Source organism: Colossoma macropomum, unplaced genomic scaffold (assembly GCF_904425465.1).
Source record: "Colossoma macropomum unplaced genomic scaffold, Colossoma_macropomum, whole genome shotgun sequence".
In the NCBI taxonomy this organism is placed as follows: Eukaryota; Metazoa; Chordata; class Actinopteri; order Characiformes; family Serrasalmidae; genus Colossoma; species Colossoma macropomum.
This window is the reverse complement of record NW_023494800.1, coordinates 4828250-4855214: the sequence shown is the minus strand read 5'-3', so window position 1 is coordinate 4855214 and position 26965 is coordinate 4828250. Positions and strand designations below refer to the sequence as shown.

Below are 26965 nucleotides of genomic sequence, written 5' to 3'. Positions count from 1 at the left end.
TTTTTTCTCCCACCCGTATTCCGAAAAGCTCCGCCTCTTGCACTATGATTGGCTAGTCATCTCCAGGCTGGTGCGCTCCGATTGGCTAGCTGGTTAAACCCAAAAATCCTGGCTCACAACTCTAGCCAATCCTAGCGAAGGAGGCGAGGCTTCTCCCGAATACGGGTGTGAAAGAAAAATAACGCCTTCGTTCGGGCTTCACGCAAAACAAGTGCGGTCTCTGGTCCAAAACTGGACATTAGAGTTAACTGTTAAGCGTCCGTGACCCAGTTAGTCAGAGACTCTTTACAGAGCAGATTAACTCCGAAATGCAGTTTTTTTTCTGCTGCTTGTTTCATTTCATTGTTTATTTATTATTTTTTCTAATTTATTGTTTATTTGATTGCACTGTCACACTATATTGTACTATTTCCCCGCAAACTGCTCACCTTAAAATAAAACAAATCCAAAAAATAAGAAAGAAAAAGAAACACATGTTGTTTATTTTAGCATAGCATTATTGTAGCCTATAATAAGCACCGTGAAATTATCATACTTTCTGGAATGGTAGTGTTTACAGTGTTGTTTCATTTGTACATACTGTCTATAGCTTGTATAGACAAACAAACAAGGAAATAAATAAGAAAATAAATAAATAAGGTATTATTGCTGTTGTTGTCTTAGTGTAGTTGTCTTAAACTTATTATTATTATTATTATTATTATTATTATTATTATTATTATTTCTGTGTTCTATTTTATGTATGTCAAAGGATTTTTTTTAGTAAAATTAAGTGAACAAATACTCTGGATATTGGCTGTTTTTTGCTATTGTTATTATTGTTGTCATTATTATTATCATTATAATTAGTATTATTATTAGTAGTAGTAGTATTTCTGTGTTCTACTTTATGTCTGTCAAATCATGTTTTTTTTTAGTAAAATTAAGTGAACACATCCTCTACAGAGAATTCTGCACATTTCAGTGCACAGGGACTGTTTGTTTGCTGAATTTAAAACAAACAAACAAACAAACAAACAAATAATAAATAAATAAATAAGGCATTATTATTGTTATTATTGTTGTTGTTTCTACTCTTACTATGTTTATTATTGCTGTTATTGCTATTGTTATTGTTGTTGTTGTCATTTAGAGAATTTAAAGAATAAATAAACAACAAACAAACAAATAAATAAGGTTTTGTTGTTATTGTCGTATTTTCTACTATCACTATATTTATTATGGCTGTTGTTGCTATTGTTATTATTATTATTATCATTATTATTATTATTATTATTATTATTATTATTATTATTATTGTACTTCTTGTACATCAAATCAAGTGAACACATCCTCTACAGAGAACACACCTCTGCACATTTCAGTGCACAGGGACTGTTTGTTTGCTGAATCTAAAATAAATAAATAAATAAATAAATAAATAAATATGCATTACTATTGTTATCAGTGTTGCTGTTTCTGCTATTACTATGTTATTATTGCTGTTGTTGCTGTTGTCATCATTGTTGTTGTTGTCATTATTATCATTATTACTCCTGCGTTCTACTTTATGTACTTCAAAGCCTCTGCAGCTAAATAAATCTGACCAATATGACCAACAGCAGCCTCAGATGCAAAATAAATGAGATAAAATGCAAAACTGAGCTTTTTCATCTTTAAATGTAGGAGTTTGGGGTTTTCGGTGAGGGCAGTGTGAGTTCACTGTGGAGTTCACTCCGTACTTTGGCAGTGGTTTTATGAGCTGTTCCTCAAAGCCCAGTTCAGCCTGAGCCGAATCCCCCTCTCTCCCTGCTCTCTCTGCGTCTGTTTGTCCGGCTGAAGCGTGAAGGCTCTGTTAATGCCCAGCCCAGGACAGACCGGAGCCGTAACTGATCTCTCTGCTATGACTCTTATGTAAAAGGATCTTCTTCTTCTTCTGAAGGCAACTGGAGCTGTAGGTCCAGGCTTTCTGTCGGTGTGTAGGTATGTAGGATCCAGTCTGAACAGGCTGCTGCAGGACAGCCCCCCTGGCAGCTGGGGCGAGGGGAGGGTTATCATGAGGCCTTGAAATGTTGATACTCAGCTTTTTGATCCCACTCAGCCCTCACTCCACTCTGAAAGGCCTCGTTTTAAGGACACTTCATTTCTCTTACTGCATACTGTGTTTGCGTTATAAATGTTATAAACTGCCTGCATAACTGTCTGCACGCAACGTTAGGAGTGGCCGAGCGTGTGAGTGCGCAATGAGAGTGAGAACGGTCGTGTGCAAAAGTTTTGGCGCCCCCGGTCAAACGGCGTTATTTGTTTAAGTGAAAATAAGTGAACACCTCCTCCCCAGAGAACACACTTGTGCACATTTCAGTGCACAGTTACTGTTTACCTGCTGAATATAACATGCTGGGTAATATAAAATGTGGCCTGTGCAAAAGTCAAAGCACATTTTCTTTTTTCCAATATGTTAAACTCTGCAAATAAAAAGAATCGGTATGCTAAAATTTGCAGGATGTTATACTTATTTCTTTACTTATTTTCAGTTTTTGCAAAGAAAAATGTCAAGTTTTAAACAGCTTTCTGTTTACACGTTATGTTAAACAGAATCAGAATCAGAATCAAGCTTTATTGGCCAGGTATACTTACACATACAAGGAATTTGGTTTTGGTTAGAGGAGCTCACAGTGCACAGTTTCAGACAGATATTTACATGTAGTGAATAAAACAACATAAAATTACATAAAATAACATAAAATGAATAAATAAATTAAATAAAACATGCATTCCTACCATCACTTACTCACACACACACACACGCAGTCATACCTGTAAACCTTACATTGTGCAAAGTATGTGTCTTAAGTTAAAGTGCTGAGTGCAGCAGCAGTTAAAGGGTGTATAGTGGCAAAGAAAGGTAAGTGTGAGGTAACAGTCAGATAAGTGGGGTAATAAGGCAGGTAAGCAAGGTGCTAGAAAAACCAATGCAAACAAAGGCATGCACATTTATTAACACCTTTTAAAAAGGCTATTTCAAACAGTCTACAGTACTGTGCAAAAGTCAGAGACTATGCTTAGTCTATTTCATTTCCAGTGAAAATGGTCAACTCAACGGATTTGACCGTCTCCTTTTCTCAGTGAGGTTCTTCTTGAACAGCTACACATCCTTTCAGACCCATAGCGCTGAGTCGTCTTCTCACAGTGGAAGGATGGACAGAAACACCTGTGGATGTTTTCAGATCTGAAGCAGCTTGATTTTCTCCTCTCTCTCAAAGATGAAAGCTTTAAGTGCTGTTTATCTGATGGGGGGCAGTTATGGTGTCTACCAGGTCTTCCAGGTGGTTGTTAGGAGTCCCATTTTCCCTGTAGCTTTTAATTAGCTTTTGACTTTCCAAGTGTCTTACATCTTATCTTTAATCTTATATCTAATCTCCTCACAAATATCTCCCAAAAATGAATAACTTGCACGTAAAGGCTGTTTTAAATGCAAATTAAACAAATGAAGTGTGGACTTTTGCACAGTACAGTGTGAGCATGTTCAGTGTTGTTGTGTATTGGAGTTTGTATTCTTGAGATTCACTGAAAACAGCTGTTTCCATGAACGCTCTGTATTTGTGTGAAGACGTAAGCAGAGAGCTACACAGACAGCTATGTTGGTAATGATTAGTCTCTGCTGACCAGGGTACAAGTGACTCTGATTTGTAGGTCAGTCAATGTTCCCGCTGCATTCTTTAAAGATCAGAGAAGAGTGTCTGCTGAAGCTACCAAAAAATGTGCTTACTTTTATCTCAGTATCAGTGTTACTCAGTCCTAAAGCTACACCACTGAAATCTATAGTGAGGTTAGATTAGATTTTAGCTCAAGCGTTGGACAGCCATTCATAAAATTCACTGCACTGGACTGAGCTGCAGCACTACAAGTGATTAAACAGCACATTCCAAACTTAAAGGGCCCATGACATGGAAAACTGAATTGTACATACTTTCTCGAAATGAAACAGGCTGATGTAGAACATGAACTTTGTTAAAGTTTCAAAATGTGTCATTCACTCCCCCAAGTCCATTCATGGAAACTAAGCTTAATAAAACAGTAAATTTTGAAACTCACAGTTTCTGTGATGTCACAAAAACATCTCTGTATGTGTCTTTCTACCATGAATGCATTCAAAAAAATCATTTTAGACCAAAACCTCATCCCAAAACTATGATCAAACAATGTCTCAGGCATCAGACAGTGAATCCATAACCATTCCATGTAATAACTTTCTGTGAGGGAGCTTTTAGAGGCGTTAAACTCTTCAGACGTCTGGTTCCTATCACCACCATTGTGAACAATCCTGACTCGGTAAGTTTTTCTAGAACAGAGCATTTGACATCAAACCACTCTGACTGACTTTGTTTACATCTCAACTGTTTAATGATAAAGAAATGTTGAAAAATTGGTGGACTTTCCCTTCAAAGGCACAATAACTAAAATATCCTGTTTAATTCTGAGGGATAAAGTCAGAAAATTACCATGTAAAAGTGAATTATGACTGTTTTTGGTACATAAAACCCACACAAACAAATAAACAAATAAAATAGAAGTTAAACGTCTAAAATGCCAGGCTTATTAAATTATTACATTCTAAAGCATACAATACAGTAACTGTATGGTGTTCAATGCAAACTGGCTGTTAATCTTAGATTATAGCAGTGGATAAACAAATGTATGTGCATCCTGGCCTTTAAATGGTTAAACTGTGCCTTCAACATTTTAAAAGACTAAGTGCATTTGCAGATTTATTAACCCCTTAAATGCACAGGGTCCGTGTGTGGATCCACACTTGGGTTCCTCACTGTCATAACTATAGAATTTACATATTATTTTCATAATAGTTACTGAATAATTCACTGCATTTGCTAAATAGCAAGATAAGATCCATAACTGAATGATAAGCCTAGAGTTTAAGGGGTTAAACATCTTGTAAATGACGACTTGGCCACACCTGCAGAAATTCAGGACATTCTGTACAAGTTTAGACCAACGTCTGTATGTTTTCTTCTCTCCCCATGCAAACCCAACTGCACACACATCCACAGTCATCCATTCATGCACACAACACCACACTTATTAGCTTCAGTTAGTTTACCACAGGAGGCCGACACAATAGTTTCATAGCTTTATTTGCTGTTTGTTAACCCCTTAAATGACCAGGGGTGGGTCCAGGCTTTCATTTCACACTCCTAACTTGAAAATAATTCAGTCATTGTTTTATATGTAATTACAGAATCATAAGCCTTAAAGTGGAATTCCACCTTTTTTATTATTTCTGCATGATTCGCTTGTTAAGAATGAGTGGTTTGGTGTGAAATGGTGCACCACAGAGAAACTGACCAAGCTTTGTTCACAGTGGTGGTAATAGGAACCAGACGTCTGAAGAGATAAACACCTGTAAAAGCTCCCTTACAGAAACTTATTTTCGGTTTTAGGCTAAAATGTACCTTTTAAAACCCATTTTTGGTAGAGAGGTGCATGGAGGGCTTTGTAAGGCAAAACAGTCCTCAAAGAAAACTTATTTTTTGGATGGTAAACACACTTTAGTTCTATAGACATTGCAACCCCTGGTTCTTATCACCACCACTGTAAAGAAATTCTCCCATTTCACCACTTTTACATTAGATTTCAACGACTGACTTTTGCAGAAATTTTGGAAAATGTGTGGAATTCCCCTTTAGGATGTAATAAGAGATTTTAGGGGGTTATTTGGCTAAATGAGCCAAATGAGACCGGCTTAGCCACATTGTAACTGTAATGACTATTTAAGTCACCATGACTGGTTGTCTTAACCCTTTAAACTCACAGGGCCTGTTTGTGGCCTCTCACACATATTCTTCACTCTAAAAGCAGATGTGCTAAAAAACAGCACATTCTGTGTCTGTCTAAACACAGCAGTCCCAGTTGGCAGACAGTTTTGGGCCGACTCTGGCTTTCCTATGTGAGTGTTTGTTGACTACCACGTATATGTTACGTATGCGGGCCAGAATAGGGCCATATCCTGGACAACTTCGTACCATTTTGCCTCATGTCTACCTTCGTAGGACAATTCTGGCATGAATATTGTGGACCAAATTTGTAGTTGGGCCAGATTGGGACCACATTTGGGCCATACCCGATAGTTCTACTCACTTTACAGTGTGTGGGCCAGATCTGGGCCGAGGACCCAGCTGTGTGCTGGGCCAGAACAAACCAAGGATGTGAGCCAGACAAATTTTGCTAACTGGGGTGTCTTCAGTTGGAGACACTTTGAGCTACTTTTAACCCAAAATGTGTTGAAATATTTCTGTGTCTGCTTATGAATAAGACATCTTGTGTCACTTTTAACACAATCAGAAAACAATACGACACAAAAAGTGATAAAACGGGTTACACAAGTGACTGCAGTGAGTTTTCAGCTGCACTCAAAACGGAGTTATAAGAAAAAGGAAAAACAGACAAGATGGCGACGCAGGCCACCAAAGAAACCCACAAATATGCATATTTTCCCAGTAAAAACGTACCAAATAACCGTTGTATTATCTTAGTTTAATGTCGTTTTAATATATTAAGGTCCTTTTCTCCATAAAAAGCATAAAAATCGCTTGTAGTGTGCTGAAGTCTCGGTAGCTAGTTAGCTAACTTTCCCGTTCCACCTTAAATGGTGCAGCAGTTCCATTCTGGCGCCTCAGGCGTCGACGGCAGACGTCGCGACTGCTGCACCATTTAAGGTGGAACGGGAAAGTTAGCTAACTAGCCACCGAGACTTCAGCACACTAAAGCGATTTTTATGCCTTATATGAAGAAAAGGACCTTAATATATTGAAACGACATTAATATCTAGCTGGTGAATATCTGACTTCAGCTTCATATCACTGCAGAATTAGGGGTGGGCGATAGTAAATAATTGTCTCATCCCCCATTTTGAAGACTTATGGTTCCCTAAACTTAACCGAACTGCTGTCACTGCAGACTGGCAGGGTCGCCTACAGAGCAATGCTAGTAATCTGTTAATGAAGTAATGGTCTTTTTTATTAGGTAGGGGAAGATTTCAACCACTACCCCTTTTAAACTCAGTTCCAAGGGGCAAGGTGACACTCGAAAACAAGGGGTAGGGGTAAACATTAGGAATGGGTTTGGACCTTAGCATTTAAAAGTGCAGGTCTGGAAAGAAAAGCTCAGAAATGCAGTGAAGTCAGCACTGTTTAGCGAAAGCTGTCATCAGCCATTCGGCAAGTAGGTAGATGTTGTTAAGAAAGGGCTCTAATGGTGACCTTCGTGTCAGATTCATTGATTGGATCATCAACCAGCAGCTGAATCTGATAAAAACACTGGTATGACTTGCTGAGTTCACGTATTGACTGAGTATTTCTGCAGTGTTGGGAGATAAAGGACTGATGAGGTCTCAGTAGTGCCTGTTGCAGTCAAAGCAGCTTACAAATAAGCTATTCATTGCACTTCTCGAATGAAATAGCTGTGCCTTTTTCCTTTTTCTTTCTTTTTTTGCTGTATCTTCCCCTCAGGCTGCTTTACTGAACACTACGATCTGCTCAAACGCCTCCGCCCACGTCTAAACAAACACACGCATCGCGGTCGGAGAGATAAACCCGACAGTCCACGAGAAATTACGAAATTAGAGAGGGGGAGAAACGATTGCATAACGCGGAGAGAGGGAGGTTTTGGACAGCCACACACCCCCACCCCCCTTACACCCCCTCCAGAGGAATATAAAGGCTCTGTGAGGAGGCACAACAGCTCCTCTCCTCAGCGCAGCGAAAGCTGGAAAGATCTGGATCAGAAACCTCAAGCAGCAAATCAGTCCGTCCAGACCTCTGCAGGCATGGCATCAGGAGCTAAACGGGTAAGAGCAAAGATTCCCACTTAGTCTCAGGACCAGGAGAGCCAAATGAAGCTACGTGTGTTTGTATGAGTGTAAAAGTTGAACTCTGAGGGACTTTTTTCCTCGTGTTCCTGCTTAAAGTCTGTGCTAACAGCTATTAGACGTGTGTACTTGTACGTATACACAAAGATGAGTGTATGAACAAAGACTTGTCATTTGCAGGGATAACCAGTCACATGTATTGGTTATTCCATACTATCTATCTATCTATCTATCTATCTATCTATTTATATAGGTACCTTAGACTTATGCATATATATATATATATATATATATATATATATATATATATATATATATATAAAAGAAAGTGAAACAAAAAAACAAGAAACAAAAATGTATATATACATACGTGTGTGTGACGGTTTTTCAGTTTTTGACATAGTTTGAAAGTGTCTGTTGTCCTTTACATTGTGTGTAAATTTCAAGATGAATGGACCAACAGAAACAGCACAAAATAACTTGGAAAAAAGTCTGGTTTCTTTGACTTACATTAAAAGTAAAGTATGTTTTTTGCTTCTGTAAAGTTATCATTTTGGAGATGTGAGGTTTTGTTCTGACAACAGTGATATGTGTGTGTGTGTGTGTGTATATATATATATATATATATATATATATATATATATATATATATATATATATATATATATATATACCAAACCAAAATGCACACATTTATTTATATATATATATATATATATATATATATATATATATATATATAAATGTGTGCATTTTGGTTTGGTTTAATTGCATTCTTTTCAGTTAAACTAGTGTTTTGAGGTGTTCAGTGTCTTCATGTTGTGTTTGTCTTTTGGTGACCTGTTCCCTCATTTCGCCCCACAAGTTGAGCCCCTCTTTCTTTTGGTCTCTGAGAGGGGGCCTTTCTTTATGAAAAAGGCCTCACCGTTACAATAAAGAGCTGTACTTTGAGCAGAAAGACTGTGCAAATGCTGCATTGGTGTCAAAAGTGGGCTGTCGAGTTTGAAGAGCATCAGTGGTGCATCAGTGAACTGATGCGGATGGCGAAGAAGACATAGCCCTGAGAAAGGGGGTACCGAGCACTATTCACAAAACTTCGTGCTGATGTGAATGTGTTTTTGCAGGGAATTCTGGAGCGTCTCAATGCAGGTGAAATCGTAATCGGAGATGGAGGGTTTGTCTTTGCTCTGGAGAAGAGAGGCTACGTTAAAGCAGGGCCTTGGACCCCTGAAGCTGCAGCAGAGCATCCTGAGGCTGGTAAGTCTGGACACGCTGCGTCATCGCGACAGACATTAATCGTCACTCTGTCTCCTTTAACAGATGTTCTGAATCCAAAGCTTGGGCACCCAGAGCTGAATAGAGTTTTTGTTCTGTTCCAGCTCATCACACAACTGAACTGGGTGCCTAAATGCTAAAGGACTTTAGTTCAGGTGCATTTGTAGCTGGAACAAAGGAAACTTGTGGATGATCTGAGGGTGTCTGAGCAATGTTTTGAGAATGGGAAGTGTTTTAAATGAAGGTCCTGAAACCTTGTAATTGTCAATAGGATCGGCCCACTGCACCAGATCTCTCATGATTATCATTGCTATGTGACATAATTATTTTGGATGATCATAATTTTGGATTTCAGAAAACTTCCAGGGGGTTAAAGGGGAACTCCACCGAATTTTCAAAAATTCTGCATAATTAAACGGTTGGTGTGTAAACAAAGTCATTCAGAGTGGTTTGGTGTGAAATGCTCTGTTCTGGAGAAACATGCCGAGTCAGAATTGCTCACAGTGGTGGTAATAGGAACCAGATGTTTGAAGAGTTCAGTGCCTCTAAAAGCTCCCTCACAGAACGTTATTACATAAATGGTTTGATATACGCTGCCTGATGTCTGAGACATTGTTTTATGATAGTTTTGTGATAAAGTTTTGGCTTAAGATGCGTTTTAGTCCCTTTATTTTAATCCATTCATGGCGGAGGGATACACACGGGGCATTTTGAGGCAAACTTGTCCCTAAAGAAAACTATTTTTTTCAGATTTATTAATATTTTACCATCATCAACATTACATATAAACCCCCAAAAGACATGTAGGTTCATTGGTGGTTTTGGATAGTACATAAAAAGGCTATACTTGTGCTGTAGACACTGTGATTTCTGGTTCCTATCACCACCACTGTCTGAAATCTGAGTCTGTAAGTTTCTCTACAATAAACCATTTCACATCAAACCACTCTGAATGACTTTGTTTACATCTCAAGGACTGAATTATTCAGAAATTTTTTAAAATTGGTTGAATTCCCCTTTAAGAGCTTGACATCTGTAGTCCTTGATCAACATGGAACGGCAGGCAATAAGTGAAGATCAGCAGATCTGTGTGGATCAGCACAAAAGCTGTATCGCTCAGTGGTCAGCAGCAGCTGTGAAGAGATTAATTTTCTGTCATTCTCTCTCCTTCTCTTTTTCACACATCTCATCTCAGTGCGACAGCTGCACAGGGAATTCCTGAGGGCGGGGTCAAATGTCATGCAGACCTTTACGTTCTATGCCAGCGACGACAAACTTGAGAACAGAGGCAACGCTGTCAGCTTCACCGTAAGACAAACTCTTTTATATTTGTGCTGTTATGGGAAACAGCCTCGTCTATTCACCCTGTGACTTTAAAGGGCCTGTATTATGGGAAACAGACTTTTCCTCACTTTCTTGAAATAAAAAAACTTGGATGTAGTACATAGACATTTCTGAAGTTTCAAAACACAGTCCATATGGTCCATATATGGAAACTAAACTGCCTGCTCTGAATTTACCGGTTTTGTGATATCAGAACAACACGTTAACATATATCCTCCTATTCACCCTACAGCAGTTTAGCCCCACCCATTCACACTGAAATTATAAGTAGCATTTCTGCCTTGCCTACTTTTTGACTCAGACACAATACAGGGCAGCCAATCAGAGCAGAGATCATTTACATCTTACAATCTTAAAGGCACAGTTAGAAAAAAGCCTTTTTAATTCTAAGGGATGGGAAGAGGTTGGAAGATGATCCTGTAAAAATGAGTTAAGGCTATTTTCGGCACTCAAACACACACAAACATTGTAAGTTGACCCTTAGGGAGAAAAATAAAGTGCTAGAAAATCGTAGGATGTGGACCCTTTAACCCCTTAAATGGCTGGGGCCCACCGACAGGCCCCAAAGTTTTATTACACACTTCTATGACCTAAGAATAGCTCAACCAGTTTGCACTAAAGTCTCTGTAGTTACTGAATAATAAGCCTTAGTATGTAGCAAGCCTGGGATTTTACCAGCACCAAAGTAGCCTTTAAATATAATATAAATAAATATATCTGCCTATTCGGCCCACGGCAGTTTAGCCTCTCTTCGTGAGCTTAGTTTCATATAGTGTTTTTTACATACAATGCATAAAATCCTGCTTCTGATTACAGTTCCATGCAAAAGTTTATGCACCCCTGGTCAAATGACATTTTGTTGATTTTCTAGGTGCAAATAAATTAGCACGTCCTCTACAGAGAGAACACTTCAGCACATTTTAATGCACAATTACTGTTTACTTGCTGAATTTAACATATTAAAGAGAAAAAAACATACATTTTATGTTTTTTTCCCCAGTATGTTAAAGTTAAGTTAATAAGTTGTTAAACAAATAAAAAGAAATGTGCACTAAAATTTGCAGAAATTATCATATTTAATTGCGTGTGTTCTCCGTAGAGGATGTGATAACTTATTTTGACCTGGAAAATCAACAAAACATGTAATTAGATTATATTAGATTAAACTTTAATGCTATTGTGCAGAGTACAGGACACACAGTTAGCATCTAAATAGGAGTGCAAAATACAGTATTATTTACATGTAAAGTGCAGGAAAGTAAACATGGTAAGCAATGTAAAATGATGAGTATGCAGAGTAAAAAAATGTGCATTAACTGTCTACAAATATGAATAGTGCAGTAATAATAGTACAAATATGAATAGTGAATATGAATATGAACTGACTTGGGGGGCCCAAACTTTTGCATACAACTCTATGAATACTTTACCAAGGCAACAGTTTGCTTGGACTTATATAGTAGTTACATTAAACATACTGGAATACATGAAGTAAGGTCAGACTTAAGCTGGACCTTGTGTAAGGGGATATTCCATAGGTGGGGCTGGAGTGGGGCAGCCTTGATGTAGTAATGATATAATGAACATTCATATTTATGTTGCACCTGTAATGATGAATATCATCCCTGACCACAGGGGCAGCAAATCAACGAGGCAGCTTGCGACCTGGCCAGAGAGGTGGCCAACGAGGGCGATGCCTTGGTGGCGGGCGGTGTCTCCCAGACCCCCTCCTACCTCAGCTGCAAAAGCGAGTCTGAGGTGAAGGGCATCTTCAAGAAGCAAATGGACGTCTTCATCAAGAAAAACGTGGACTTCTTGATTGCTGAGGTGAGGAAGTGATGCTAAATAAAATGTCTTAATAACTGAATTGTAGTCCAGTTGCTCCAGGAAGTTATGTAGATGTTTATCGTGTCATTTACTGGGCATTATTTGTTGCTTGCAACCTGAAAGACCCTTAAACATCACTACAGCTCATTTGGAAAAAAAAATATCTGCTAATGGCTCAGAATGGAAGCATGTTAAACATATTAATTTCTAATATTAGTGCTGTTTAGTTGGTTCTGAGTTGTTAAATGTTAATGACACCCAGTAAAAGATGGCCATAGATGATGCATTTACCCTGAAATATTCACAGAACACTTATTAAGACCATTTTCATTGATGATGCCAGAGTTTGTTGTCGCTAACTGTTGCTCTGATGCCCGCTGCAGTACTTTGAGCATGTGGAGGAGGCTGAGTGGGCCGTGCAGGTTCTGAAGGCCACTGGGAAACCCGTGGCTGCCAGCATGTGCATCGGACCCATGGGGGACATGCACGGAGTCACCCCCGGAGAGTGTGCTGTCAGGCTGGTTAAGGCTGGTAGGTCTCTCTCTGACTTACATACACATACAGACCATCGCTGTACGCGGCAGGTTTTCATCCGAAGCAGAAAACAAGCAAATCTCATGGCTTTAAGATGATATTATACTCAAATCGGACTAGGAATGGGACGACTGTGTTCTCATATTTCGTCAACGTTTATGTTTTACTAATCCACTAAATCCACCAGTTTTATTACAGACTTCTATAATCTAAGAATAGCTCAGCCAGTTTGCACTGAAGTCCCTATAGTTACTGAATAAAAAGCCTTAGTATGTAATAAGTCTGGGATTTAAGGGGTTAAACGTCTAGACTTATTGTTGTTTTACTACACACAGGGCTTTATTTGTCGATAATGAGGTCCCATGAATACTGAGAGGTGATGGTTCAGGCAGGTCAGTGGGACAGCGGGGGTCCCATTGCCAAAAAAAGGTCCAGCTCAGTGTGAGATTTCCCATAACACTGGATCTTACTAACAGGCTTATTAAGAAGGCATCCAACGTTCACTCAGACATGGGTTTCCTGAAACTAAATAAACAGGTTCTAACGCATGAGTATAAATCAAAGTCATGATCCAGTGATTTTGCTCAGCATTACTGGGCTCTTTTCAGGGATGCATTTGCGACTGATGAACACCATCAGTTTTGTTTCGAAGCGTTTCTAAGCCTTCGCTTAAGGCGACAGTTGTTTGGAGAAAATATCACTATGATTTCTCTCAGTCATCACATGGACATGTGTAATATTCAAAAGAGGTGCCGGATCTGCTTAATTAGGTGATCTTGCAAACACAAGTGTGGTATGGAGTGTTTAGAAACTGCACGTTAAAGAGAATTCCTCTGCTTGTTTCAAGGGTCTATGACAGGGGTCAGCAACTGCCCTGTTGCAGCTCCACAGCTGAATTAGATTTGTAGGTAAAAATAAAATAATCCTCCTTTACAGTAAAATAAAGCTCTGCTGATCGTTCAACACAGTTTAACAATAAATGGTCTTAAACACTGGAGTTAATGTAGAACTGCTAATTCACCCTTTAACCCTGAAGATTGGCACGTAGACTGCTGGTCACCATAGCAACACAGACAATCTCGACTAGAAGCTAACAAAAAGGCAAAGAGAAAGATTTTAGACGAATATCGATGATTTGGAGACGAATGGACTTATTTGCGTTTATAAGCTGGTTTCCTGTAATGTTTAATCGGCAGTGAGAAACTGTCAAACACTAAAAAGTCGCAAAGCTCAAGTCTTCATGTTCGCCGGCTTCTTGTTTGAATTCCCCCGTTCCACCTTAAAAGGTGCAGCAGTTACATTCTGGAGCCTCAGGCACCATTTAAGGCGGAACGGGAAAATTCAAACAAGGAGCTGGCGAATGTGAAGCGACTTCAGCCTCGTAAAAAGTCGAATGTTGAGAGACATTTGACAAGAAACTATTCTGCTTTTGCGGAAAAGTTTCCTGCCAGAGATGTGAGAAAAGCGGCTATAACTGAGCTGAAGCTTAAAGCAGAGCAAAGTAAGTCTGCCTTTTCGTTTATATTATATTTTTTAGTCTATACTAGGACATCAGCACATACTAAGACAAATTACAGCCAAGATGGTAAAATGGACATAAATGTTGTGGCACCCAGGGTGGTTTGATGTTTATTGAAAGGACAAAATGGCTCTTCTTAACATTAGGCTTGTGGTCCCCTGCTCTATGAGGTTAAATTACGACATACTTTGGTTATGCCTGGTAATACTACGCTGCTATTTCTGAACTACTATTTCTAAAGGTTATTTGTTGCCTCTTACATCATTAACAAGCTTTCGCATGGCCATTTCTAGAAAGTCATCCATCGTAATTCTTAACCACAGTAAGGTCCTACTGGTGCTTCTCCACCTCACCAGCCCAGTTTGCTGCCCAGTGTGCTTCACCTAATCGTTCTCTTCATGCTCCAGGTGCTGACATCGTCGGAGTGAACTGCCACTTTGACCCGATGACCTGCGTGAAGACTGTGGCCATGATGAAGGCTGCTGTGGAGAAGGCGGGGCTGAAGGCTCATTACATGGTGCAGCCTCTGGCCTACCACACCCCCGACTGCGGCTGCCAAGGCTTCATCGATCTGCCCGAGTTCCCTTTCGGTACACACCTACGCATTCCACTACACAAACACAAACCTGTACCCTGCACACTGTCCAGTGCAAGTCTGCGCAAAGAACAGCCACAGAACAACACCCGGACGCGCTGTTTGTTCGTTTTCCTCTAGGCGTCAGTCGTTTGATCGGGTGTTCAGCTGATTGATGTTTAGGAAATAAATGAAAAGCAAGACTTTATGTCTGACTGATGAATCTAGGGGTGCACAGTCAGAACTTTTGGCTGGTCTGTGTTGTGACTAAAAATAATTTGAGCTGGTTACACATGTGCTGCGTGTGAACGCTGTTGCTGTACTTTGTCAAGAGCATCCAGTTGCCTCTCACTTTTAATGCAGCACTTTATTTAGACTTATTTAAAAAGGCATTTTTTGTTTAAAAACAAATAATATCAGTGTGGCCTGTTAAAGCAGGCGGTTGACACCTAACTTTTTAGTTTTTTAATGAGTTTTCATTAATGATCATGTTTTCTTTTTTGGTTTACATTTAAACATTTTAAAGCCAAACCAGGGTTACTTCACACAAAATAATATCATAATCAATATCTCAGTAAATATGTTTGACAATAACTAAAAAAATAATTCATTTTAATATGAGCGTCACTTACAGCTGTTAAGGAAATTTTTTAATGAAATGTTATTTTTTCATGGTTTTTTATCATAAATATTTATGTGCTTTTTTTCTGTTAAATGTAAATACAGACAAAGAATACACTTCTGCACACTTAAGTGCATCAATTTTTTACTGAATTATACATATTGGATATGAAAATTAATATAAAACATAAAATGTGTCCTGTGCGAAAATGAAAAGACATGGCACATTTTGTATTTTTTGTTTTATTTTTTTCCAATGTGTTAAAGTCGGCAGGTAAAGAGAAATTGTGCACCATGCCACGTTTCATTTGACATTATATATGTATAGTAAAATGCTAGTCAATGGCAAAGAAAACCTACTAGAATATTTTTTAACAAAAAAAACCATCTGGAATGCTCACTGACCCACCACCTCACTGTCCCACAGCTCTGGAGCCCAGGGTGCTGACCCGCTGGGACATGCAGCACTACGCCAGAGAGGCTTTCAAAGCCGGTATCTACTTCATCGGGGGCTGCTGTGGCTTCGAGCCCTACCACATCCGCGCTGTGGCTGAGGAGTTGGCCCCAGAGAGAGGCTTCCTGCCCAAGGCCTCGCAGAAACACGGCATGTGGGGCAGCGGCCTGGAGATGCACACCAAGCCCTGGGTCAGGGCCAGGTGAGTGCTGAACCGTACACACTAAACACTGTCCAGTATTACAGCAGGTGGACAGCTCAGTACTACAGCAACCAGTAGGTTTTTCAAAGTGCTTTCCTTGACGCTGCTGATTAACCAGTGACTAATATGGTCCTTGGGGCTCCTTGAAAGGTACACTAAATATTAGAAGACATTGTGGATAGCAGCATTTCATTTTTACAGGCAGGTTTGTACCTTCACTGTCCAGTTTATTAGAAAATCTTATCTTTTAGTTCCACTTACTCACTTTATGAGGTTTATAGGCACAATTACAGACAGTTGTCCATCTGCTGATGACTGCTGATGAAGGGCTAGAGGATGGCTAACACAAACTGTACATCAACCGATGTACTACACTCTCTAACTGTACACCAGCAAGGTGGAGCTACAAGGAAAGGCTTTCAGTAAAGTGGGAGAAATAACCCCAACATTTCAAAACCGAAATACTAAGACAGAAGGACAACAAACCCATCTAGTGAACATAACCTGGCTGCTTCTGCTACTTATTAAATACAGAATACAATAATCAGTGTACAAGATTCCCTGCCTCCAGTCCTGGAGGGTCATGTTATTGCACAATTTACATAAAACAGAGTTGCCAGAAAGTGTTCTTTCGAGTAATGCCATAGAAAAGAAACACTTTTGGCTCCCTAAAGAACCTTTCGACTGACCTTTCATTTTTGTTATGAGATGTGTGAGTGTGAAGAACCTCTTTAAAATGTTGAGACCCTCCACGTAATGTAAAGTTTCCTGGAAGAATCCTTAAACTGTTGACGAACTTTTATATGATGAAGGTTCTTCAAGCCTTTAAAGTTTCTTCTCACTTGCAAATCTCTTTTTCAGATGTGGTTCTTTAGGGAATCAAAAGTGGTTCATTTATGGCAGCATAGAACCCAAAAGGACCCTTTCCGGCACTTTTATTTTTAAGAGTGTAGTATTTATCTTAATCCAATACACACTCACTTAAAATTTGTAGGCACCTGCTCAGCCAATGTATCTTATGAAATGAAGCCTCTACTCTTCTGGGAAGGCTTTACACTTGATGTTGGAACATAGCAGTGACAATTTGATTGCATTCAGCCTCAAGAGCATTAGTGAGGTCAGGTACTGATGTTGGATGGTCAGTTCTGGATCACTCCAACTCATCTCAAAGGTATTGGATGGAGCTCCATCACTCCAGAGAACACAGTTCCACTGCTCCACAGCCCAGTGGTGTGGAGGCTTTAGACCCATCAAGCCCACACTCGGCATTAGCCATGGTGACTTTAGGCTCCTGTGCAGCTGATACATTTTATTGGTCAGTACTTTTCTATTGAGATTATACAAGCTGAGTGAACGCCTGTGTCACCAATGGGTGCCCCTTAAAGTAGCATTAAGTGGTGTCTAGATACATTTGGGCATTTAGTGTATCTGATCGAACTTGTCAGTGAATCATGTTAATGTGCGAACCATAATATGATCTCTCATGGTTGTCCAGAGCCCGCCGTGAATACTGGGAGAAGATGAAGCCAGCCTCCGGCCGTCCACTGTGCCCCTCCATGTCCGCCCCTGATAGCTGGGGTGTCACCAAGGGCCACGCTGACCTGATGCAGCAGAAGGAGGCCACCACCAAGGATCAGCTGCGTCCGCTGTTCAACAAGTCTGACAGCAAGAACTGAAGGGCCTGAATCCGGGGCTCCGACACGTACCCGTGACAACAGGGCTACGGGTGGCATGTGAGAAGGAAAGAGACAAAAGAAGAGAAGGCCACTCTTTCTCCTCATCACTGTTCCCCTTACTTTGAGTTCACACATCATAAATAATTAAAAGAAAAGAAGCGTTCTTGTCGGCTCGTTTTACCAGGACCATTTTTTTTTTATGGAAACAAACTTTCAGTATTTTTTTCCCAGCTCTCTCTTGCTGTGCTAGTTAGTTTTGCAGGTTTGCCTCTTCCAGCGTTTGCAAGGCACAGTGGACTTAACATTTGTAGTACAGTTCTAACACCCTCTTCGCATTCTGTACTCAAGTCCTTTATTTGACTTTTAACTCAAGTTCCTTGCCATCACCTGTAGATGGCACTGTAGGACTCCTCACTGCTGAGATGAGCGAAGCTGCGGTTGCAGTGATGTGACCACAATCATTCAGGAGTAGTTCAACGTAGATGTAGCCAAGCTACATTCCAGGCTTTCTGAACACTCCAGTGTCGTCCATGCAAGTGATTGAACCTTGACTCTTTTTTGTTGTTAACTTTTTGCCTCATTAAAAAGTTGAATGTGATGTCTTTGCCTGTTCTTTGGTTACTTTTTTGTGTATTTCTTTCTCTGTTTATTTCTATTTTGTCATTTAAAGAAAGGGAGTCAGTTAAAGGGGAATTACACCGAAGGTACTTGTACAGTGCTACTGCAGATTTCTATTGTTGAGATGTAAACACGGTCATTCAGGGTGGTTTGGTGTGAAATGGTTCATGGTAGAGAATCTTGCTGATTTCTTTACAGTGGTGGTGATAGGAACCAGGCGTCATGATATCTACAACACAAATATAGACATTTTATTTACTATCCAAAACCACCAGTGAACCTACACTTTTTATATGTAGTGTTGATGAAAGTATAATCTGAAAGTTTTCTTTTGGGAATACTTTGCCTTACTACACCCCACCGCCATAAATAGATTTTAAAAAGTACATTTTAGGCCATAATATTTTCAAAACTATCATCAAACAATGTGTCAGACATGAGGGAGCTTTTAGAGCCCATTGGTCAAACACAAGGCCCATCTGGCCTGTGGCATAATCGTGTCCAGCCCGCGAAATTATTTTGATTGCCTATTAATATTAGCCCATTTCACCATGAGCTGCACTACAGTCCCCAGCATGCACTGTGACATGATCTGTGCTGACATACCCCCAGCAACAGTCTGTGGGCCAGCAGTTTTCTACCCAATTCTACACGTCATATTACCAAACACACCAGCTGCGTTTCAGCTGCAGTTCAACCAACATAAACACTAGAAACACTCAGCAACTCAAAAACTGAACACAAGAGTTAATAAACAGGCAAAAAAAAGATGCCAGGTGTCTAGACATTTAAAGAGATTTAACGGGTATCTGTATCTAATGTAGCCTATATACACCGATCAGGCATAACATTATGACCACCTCCTTGTTTCTACGCTCATTGTCCATCTTATCAGCTCCACTTACTATATAGGTGCACTTTGTAGTTCTACAGTTACAGACTGTAGTCCATCTGTTTCTCTGCATACTTTGTTAGCCCCCTTTTACCCTGTTCTTCAGTGGTCAGGACCCCCCACTGGACCCTCACAGAGCAGGTACTATTTGGGTGGTGGATCATTCTCAGCACTGCAGTGACACTGACGTGGTGGTGGTGTGTTAGTGTGTGTTGCGCTGGTCTGAGTGGATCAGACACAGCAGTGCTGCTGGACTGAGAATCCACCAGCCAAAAATATCCAGCCAACAGCGTCCTGTGGGCAGCGTCCTGTGACCACTGATGAAGGACTAGAGGATGACCAACACAAACTGTGCAGCAGCAGATGAGCTATCGTCTCTGACTTTACATCTACAAGGTGGACTGACAAGGTAGGAGTGTCTAATAGAGTGGACAGTGAGTGGACACAGTGTTTAAAAACTCCAGCTGCACTGCTGTGTCTGATCCACTCATACCAGCGCAACACACACTAACACACCACCACCACGTCAGTGTTACTGCAGTGCTAAGAATGATCCACCACCCAAATAATACCTGCTCTGTGGTGGTCCTGTGGGGGTCCTGACCACTGAAGAACAGGGTAACAAAGTATGCAGAGAAACAGATGGTCTGCAGTCCGTAACTGTAGAACTACAAAGTGTTCCTATATGGTCAGTGGAGCTGATAAAGTGGACAATGAGTGTAGATAGAAGGAGATGTACTTAATGAAGTGGCTGGTCAGTGTCTAGTGTAGCTATCAGGTGACTGAAGCTAAATAGGCTTAGAATTTGTGTAAAGTGTTGCAGACAAATGCTTTGTGTTGTCCTATATTGAATAGAAACTGCAGTTTAGGGTAAATTATCCTTAATTGGTAAATATTCTGTTTTATCCTGCAGGTAAACTCAGTGACTAAAGTATCTTTCTATCTTTTGAGAAATATCACTGAAGTTCAGCCTTTTCTCTCTCAGAGCGACACAGAGAAACTTGTTCATACATTTGTTACAGCAGAGTTGATCACTGTAATGGTCTTCTTACTACTTTTAAAAGAGCTGCTCTGGCTGTCTGTATCATTCAGGATAGATTTTAAAGCTCTGCTACTAGTTTATAAGGCTTTAAATGACCTTAAAGCTCCACTTACATCACAGAGTGTCTGTGTTTATGTTCCAGCACGAGATCTTAGATCTGAAGATTCTGACCTTCTACAAACACCTTCTGTAAAATACAAAAAACATGAAGAGACCTGTTCAGTTCTTCTGCTTCTAAACTGTGGAGCTCAGTTCACCTTTTATTAGACAGTCAAGCTCAGAGCTCACTTTTAAGAAGCATCTAAAAACATCTCTCTCTAACTCAGCATTTAACCCTCTACTGCACGCATTGTGAGAGCATTTTTAAAAAAAAATATTCGATTCACTTTTCTTGCATAAAATGGACCTGATAATCAAATTCAAAAACATAAAAAAAATAATGTGTGCAGAGGTCCTTTTGGATTATGTTGCCTTGAGGCAACACTGTGTGACAATGGGAAGAAATGATATAAAGCTAAGTTCCCTGAAGTGCTGAGACCTGGCTTGTGACTGGCTAAATCCATTCCACTGTCGCACAGTGTTGCTTCTAGGCAACAAACAAATTTCTGCAAATTCTCATAACAAAATAAATTATACTGAATTTAAAAAAAAGAGGTTTAAAAGTGCCCACTAAGAGACAATATGACTAAGTACATGCTTTTTATTGACTTACTCAGACTCTTCCTTTTATTGTTAACCCTATCATTGCCTTTAAATATGTATAATGCTGTTGTAAAGTGAGGAGAATTAGTTTGTTGCCCTGAGGCAACATTGTGCAAAAGAGGGTTAATTAAAACTCTACGTCTCATGGTCTTTATCTTTTATTTTCTTACATGATTCTAAATTAATACTTATAATTTCTTGTATTACTGTTTAACTTTATCCCCTGTCTGTAAAGCATGTTGAGCTGCCACCAGCATGAAAAGCGCTATGTAAATAAAAATTATTATTATTATTAGAATTCCATCTATTCTATACTGGACTGGACAATGAAGGGCATCAGGTTTGTAGTCTCAATTACAGCAACCAGGCCTACTGTGGTACGATCCCAACCCCCACCCCTTCATTCTTTCTGGTTTACCATATGGAACAACAGGTGTCCTCTAGGAGTAATCTGATGCCATCAAAGGTGATTTCTACTTATTTACTTTTTATTTATTTACTTTTGGTAATGTAAACAATGGATGTCAGGAGATAAGATACATTAGAATGTTTACTTATTATTATTTGGAAACATGCTGTAAGAATACCAACCTGGAAGCTACTTTTCTCTCTCCATTTAGTAACACAGGCATGTGATTGTCTCTAGAAAGCTCCTCCCCCAAACTATAAGACCTGAGTTCTTAGCATTTTCACCACATAACACTACAGAGTTTACTCTCAGGCTTCTGTAGGTGGAACTCGTCTCAAATTACTCCATATTCTTACAGTACATGCACATTTTAGATCTAATTTCCAGTCAAATTATTCCTTTTTCAGTGTCAAGAGAAAAAAAACAGAAAACAAATATTTAACAGCAAATTACACAGAACCCTCAGCAACTAAATATAATATTAATTTCCTAAGAATTTAGTGTGTCCACTCTTTCCCCTTATTAAAGCTTCCGTGTTTTCCAGGAGACTTCCGCATTTCACAGTTGTTTTTTTCCCTCTAAATCTTTTAATTGTCTTTTTAACTCTGGGTTTGAAAATTCCTCTTTCCACTGATCTTCCCTTCCTCTTGCACGTGGATTATCTCATATCTGATCTCCTCAGAAAAATGTCCTAAAAATGATTCATTTGTACTTAAAAGCCATTTTAACTAGAAATTTAAGTGAAGGGCGGACTCTGACTTTTGCACAATATCACACTTAATAGAAGATGGTTCTTCAAGGGTTCTTCAGTAAAGAAAATGCTTTTGTATAGAACCATTAACACTTAAAAAACCCTTTATGATCAAAGGGTTCTTTGCATTGTGAAAGGGTTCTTCAGATTAATGGAGAGTGTGCTGAAGGTGGATCTATATAAAACATTTTGAAAAGGGTTCTATACAGCACTAAAAAGGGTTCTACTATTGGTACAAGCTTGACATCGTACACTCTCAAAAAAGATGATTTTTTTAAGGGTTATTTAGTAAAGAAAATGGTTTAATACAGAACCATGAACACTCAAAGAACGCTTTGCATGAAAGGTTCTTCAAAATAATGGAGAATGTGCTGTAGATGGTTCTATAAAGAACCTTTTCAAAAAGGGTTCTTCTATAGTCACAAGGTCAACCTTTTTGTGCTATATCGAACCCTTTTCAAAAAGGTTCTGTATAGAACCATTTGCAGCACATTCTCCATTAATCTGAAGAACAATTTCACCATGCAAAGAACCTTTTAATCATGCAGAAGGTTCTTTGAGTATTCATGGTTCTATATAGAGTCATTTTCTTTACTAAAGAACCCTCGAAGAACCATCAGTGTACTGTACAAAATGAATAACACAGCTTACACCTCTACATCTCGTGACTGTGCTCTGATGTTTCAAGAAACAGTAGCCACGTTTACACGTAGCCTAATAATCCATTAACAATCCGACTAATAGCTCAATTGGAATAGAATACGTCCATGTAAACACCTCAATCAGAATAACCTAGTCCGATTGAGGCCATTCGGAATACAATTTCTATCAGACTGAACGAGATGGGTAATCCTGTAAATAATCCCTTAAATAGAAAAATAATATCCGTGTAAACGCCTGTATCTGATTACATTCCCTATCAGAAACTTTAAGTCCGTTCTGATCATGTTCGTCGCGTCATAGTGAAAGTTTTACCGTTCAACATGGCGGAGCAGAAACTGGTCTGCAGAGGAGACGAAGTTTATGCTCTGATCTTTAAAAGACGGCGGTGGGACGGACGTCCAGCTTATGTGTCTCAGAACACGACGTCTTCCTCTCGGCCTTCTTTAATAAGGACATGTGAAGGACGTTTTCCTGAGTCTGACATCATTTTAAAGCAATTAAAAACACAAGCACTGCTCACTGCTGCTCATCTCACTCTGACTGGACTCACGTGATGCTCGTTGTCATGGTAACGTCTACACTAAGTGGTTCTCTACGCATGTGTGTCATTTTGGCTCTGATTACTTGTAGTGAGCATGTAAACAGAGATTTTCTATCAGAGTGTTGAGTAGAGTGAGAATAAACACCTCAGTCTTAATCTGTAATCAGAATGTATTCAACTGGATTGGCAAAGATCTTTGCATGTAAACAGCCACTGTGATACATTACAGTCTGATGTGCACTGTGGTGATGAGCATGTTGTAAGCTGGTGGCCAGAAAATGGGCCCCCCCCTGCTGGACAAATGAAACATGCTGATATCAGGATATTTAGGTTAAGTGACATAGTCAGTAAATATCCACAAATAGAGGCTGAAAAAATGGTGAAAGTGTTTCATTATTCATCTAAGCAATTAGTCACCTCTGGATATGCGTCGGGAGAAATGTCATTAATCAGGCTCTTATAGAGAGATCATCAATTATTGAGTGACGAGCAATTAGAGACTCTTTTAATTGGACGATCTAAAAGAGTGAAGTATATTTAGCATCTGTGATTCTGAAAAGGATGTATTTTTATTCTGGAGGAGTATCATAGAGATAGAGATACATATCGCTGCTGTTGGAAGAAAACCTCATATCTCCAAAATGGTAACTTTACAGGAGAAGGAAAAAACCTACTTTACTTTTAATGTAAGTCAATGGAACCAGACTTTTATCCAAGTCATTTTGGGTCGTTTCTTTTGGTCCATTCATCATGAAATTAACAGATAATGTAAAGGACAACAGGCATTTTCAAATTTTGTTGAAAACCGGAAAATGACAAAAATGGAGATATGAGGTTTTCTTCTGACAGCAGCGATATACAGCAACCACAAAACTATTAAACTATTCAGACAGTTCTGTTATACTTAACATGTATTATGAAATGCCTTTGTACACTTCTGAGTTCATGATCCCATTCATGAACACCAGCTCAGTGACATGACAAAGAAAAACAGCCGCAGACTCTGACATTTCCACCTTTACAGCAGCCTTAGTGCAGCCTGGTTGGAGTTCTTCACACAGAGTCCACCATCGGATTGATGAAGGGCTAAAAGCGGAATGAATATCATTTTGTTAAACATTTCACTAAATAACTTTAAAAAATAATATTATTATTATTATTATTATTATTATTATTATCATTAAGTGCTGTCGTTTCCAAAAGGGGAACCCATCCTCCTCTGGACGACACCGGATAGCAAACAGCATTAGTATAAAGTATTATAGTACAAAAACAGGGAAAACAGGTGAAGCAATGGTTAATTAGATAGTTTGAGTTTATGCAGCAGCAGCATCATCGGGAGGGTCATGATGGTGAGGTTTGCACAGAGATGTACAGCATGAAGCTCAATGGTGGTCAAGCCGGTCCAGAAGGCTGGCGAGCAGTGGCACCCAATCAAGGCAGAAGAAGCAACAGCATCAGATGCGCAGGATGGGCAGCTGTTCAACTCGGCAAAGAAGGGAAACACACAGAGAGTCAGTTCTGTAATGAGTGACTGATCACAGATTAGAGCATTAACAGAGCAGCAGAGACTCTGGCAGGTCTAGTTATTACAGCCTAACTAAAAGGGAGAAACCAGAAAGGTAACAGAGACATAAGGCTCTCTGAGATGTCAGCACCCCTCCACTCCACCGTCAGCAAACTTGAGTGAGCGTGTGAGAGCAGCGGGAAAAGTGTTTTTTGTTAAACACTTCATGAAGTAAAAGAACTTTTATAATAATAAAAACAACAACAACAACAACAATCATAATAATAATTATAATAATAATAGGGCCTCATGGTAGCACTGCTGCCTCACAGCAAGAAGGGCCTGTGTTTGATTCCCTGGCTGGGCAACCGGGGACCTTTCTGTGTGGGGTTTGCGTATCTGTGTGGGTTTCTTTCCTCAGTCCAAAGACATGCTGTCAGGTAAATTGGAGCTCGTCCAGGGTGTTCCTGCCTTTCGCCCAATGACTGCTGAGATACGCTTAGGAGGAAAAGCGGCAAAGAAGATGAATTTATAATAATAAGTGTTTATTAATAATAATAATAATAATAATGACATAACTTCCATCTTTTTTATTTCACCTGTTATTATTTGTCCATTGACATCCCTTATAGTAACCGACTCATGGCTGAAATTAAAACTTACCATTAAATTTAACCCTCTATTGCATGATGTTGCCTCAAGGCAACAAACATTTTCTTCACTTTACAATAACACTATACATATTTTGGGACTTGACAGGGTTAAGAATAAATGGCAGAGTTTGAGTAAGTCAGTAAACAAGCATGTATTTGGTCATACTATCTCATAGCGGGCACTTTTAAACCTCTTTTTAACATTCAGTATCATTTTTTTATTCATGCAAATTTGTAGAAATATTGTTTGTTGCCTAGAAGCAACACTGTGCGACAGTGGAATGGATTTAGCCAGTCACAAGCCAGGTCTCGCCACTTCAGGGTACACGGCTCTATATCATTTCATCCCATTGTCACACAATGTACACCAAAAGGACTCCTGCACACATTATTATTTAAAAAATGTTTTTGAATTCAATAATCAGGTCAATTTTATGCAAGAAATATATAGATATTTTTCAATTGCTCTCATAATGCGTGCAGTAGAGGGTTAATAAAAGGTTAAAGTGTCCAAATATTTTTGGTGGCCACTATATATCCTACATTGACAGTAAAACATCTGCTGATTGTATTTTCACGAATGTGGTCTGGGGTTGATCTGCTGCTCTGCTTGTTAGAGATGTTTACAGTCCTGCGGAGGAGAAAGAAAGGAGGTTTAAAGGGCTTCATACGTCACTACGTACAGTGCGTGCCCCACGTGCAGATGTTTACGTGTTACGTCGGCAGATGAAAACGGGGGGTTTATGTTTTTTAAGGGGGGAACAGGCCGATTATCTGACAACATGCGGCGTAACGGCGTATCAGAGCGCTACGGAGCTTTACTGGCCTTTATAAGACCGAAACCGCGCGCTCAGCGATTTGTTTTGAAGGATTTTTAGCTGCCAGGCTGAAGTTGGCTTTACGGAGTCGCGAAGGAATCGGTTCTTTTGAACAAGTTCGTTTCAGTGAATCCGTCCAACCGACTCACACGTTTTTTTTATTCAGTTTAACTCAAAATTATTTGCAGTTTTACGTCGATTACTGGATTTAGGATACAAGTAGTCTGAAAAAAAGATTAATCAGGGTAAATAAAGTTCACATTCTTAGCACTGCGAATCAATAGCATCGCATATGAAGACACTTTTTTTTTAAACTTCCTTTTATTATAGATGCAATTATTCATAACAATTACAACTACACACATCGCTACTACACTAAAAGGACAAATAAACAGCAGCAAAATAATCAAAAATAACACAAAGCGGAATACAATAAAATGAGTAAACAAACAATAATAAAAAATAATTTTAAAAAACGT

General features: G+C 39.4%; 1 protein-coding gene across 1 annotated transcript; it reads left to right on the top strand.

The window, feature by feature from the left end:
- The first annotated feature begins 7649 nt into the window (after positions 1 to 7649).
- Positions 7650 to 18488, top strand: bhmt (betaine-homocysteine methyltransferase). Its single transcript, XM_036588729.1, has 8 exons — positions 7650 to 7843; positions 8989 to 9121; positions 10335 to 10447; positions 12119 to 12310; positions 12694 to 12841; positions 14771 to 14953; positions 15986 to 16214; positions 17710 to 18488. Exons 1-8 carry the CDS (start codon positions 7823 to 7825, stop codon positions 17888 to 17890), a joined length of 1200 nt encoding a protein of 399 aa, XP_036444622.1. The 5' UTR covers positions 7650 to 7822; the 3' UTR covers positions 17891 to 18488.
- Positions 18489 to 26965: the final 8477 nt, after the last annotated feature.

Coding starts and splice junctions, on each gene's coding strand:
- bhmt (XM_036588729.1), top strand. CDS start 7,823: ATGGCATCAGGAGCTAAACGG. Junction 12,842..14,770: donor TGTCAGGCTGGTTAAGGCTG/GTAGGTCTCTCT, acceptor TTCATGCTCCAG/GTGCTGACATCGTCGGAGTG. Junction 16,215..17,709: donor AAGCCCTGGGTCAGGGCCAG/GTGAGTGCTGAA, acceptor ATGGTTGTCCAG/AGCCCGCCGTGAATACTGGG.